Consider the following 1,049-nt stretch of genomic DNA (forward strand, 5'->3'; position numbering starts at 1 on the left):
TGTCGGGCTCCAGCTTGCCGGTGTCATTGATGAAGGAGGTGTAGGAGTCGCCCTCGGCCATCAGCAGCTTCAGCTTCGGGATCCAGCTCTTGCGCACGACGCGCCGGGCGTTGGTGCACATGTCGGCGGCAATGGCGTTCATCTCGCTCTCCTTGAAGTTGGGCGCGAAGTTCTGGCAGTAAACTGGGGGCAGGGGGGGGAAACGGGGACGGGGTCACACACAGCTCCCTGCGTCCCCACCAGTCTGCTGCCAACCACCCCCGGGGAGCCACGGGTGTCTCGTAGCGAGGTTTTGCTTAGGGACCCCCAAGGTTACGTCATCACCTCTTGCTCCCCCTGTCCTCACGGTCCCCCAGCCCTGGGGTCTGCTCTGTCCCCTATCCCCTGGCATCCCCTCTCTCCTCGGGGTCTCCCCTGGCATCCCCTTTCTAGGGTCTCCACCCCCTATTCCTGTGGGTCCCCCAACCCTGGGCTCCCCCCGTCTCTAGAGTTCCTCTGGTCCTCTTTCCCTGGCGTCCCGCCTCTGCCCCGGGGTGTCCCCCGTCCCCCGGGGTCCCGTGTCCCCCCCACTCACACTTGACAGCGTGCAGGACCCGGCTGTCCAGCGGCTTCCGGCTGGGGTCGTTGGTGGACGAGCGGATGCCCGTGCCGCAGCTGTTGGCCAGGGTGTTGCTGGCGAGGGGGCGAAAAACGGTGTGAGAACCTGGATGTCGTGTCCCGTTGTCGTCCCCCCCGGGACCCCAAAACCGGGCAGGGGGAGAAGCCGGGCACCCCGGCCCGACTCACCGGTCGAAGAAGGACGCCAGGAGCCGCCGGAGGAGGACTTTGTGCCGCGTCCCCGCGCTGACGTGGCAGTTCATCAGCTGCGCCCGCGTGATGTAGACGTTGGTGCCTGGGAGGACATGAGAGGTGAGTGGGGCCAGGCGCCTCGTGGGGACCCCCCCACCCCGCGGGGACCCCCACCCCGGGTGTACCCGTGACGAGCTCCAGCTTCTCGGCGGGGTCTCCCTCGTCATAGAGTTTGGGGTGGCAGCGGTTCCCGATCTGGT

General features: G+C 67.2%; 1 protein-coding gene across 1 annotated transcript in view; it reads right to left on the reverse strand.

The window, feature by feature from the left end:
- Window positions 1-4: 4 nt before the first annotated feature.
- Window positions 5-1,049, reverse strand: part of LOC103904091 (nucleus accumbens-associated protein 1) — a gene marked incomplete at its 3' end in the record, with an annotated part of 2,875 nt that continues 1,830 nt past the window's right edge. Inside the window, exons 2-5 of the mRNA XM_009285446.1 lie at window positions 975-1,044; window positions 787-892; window positions 575-672; window positions 5-183 (exon numbers count right to left, since the gene is read on the reverse strand). Of these exons, the coding sequence (XP_009283721.1) occupies window positions 5-183; window positions 575-672; window positions 787-892; window positions 975-1,044 (453 nt within the window). The remainder of the gene's footprint in view (window positions 184-574; window positions 673-786; window positions 893-974; window positions 1,045-1,049) is intronic.

This window comes from Aptenodytes forsteri, unplaced genomic scaffold (genome assembly GCF_000699145.1).
Source record: "Aptenodytes forsteri isolate BGI_AS27 unplaced genomic scaffold, ASM69914v1 Scaffold1992, whole genome shotgun sequence".
In the NCBI taxonomy this organism is placed as follows: Eukaryota; Metazoa; Chordata; class Aves; order Sphenisciformes; family Spheniscidae; genus Aptenodytes; species Aptenodytes forsteri.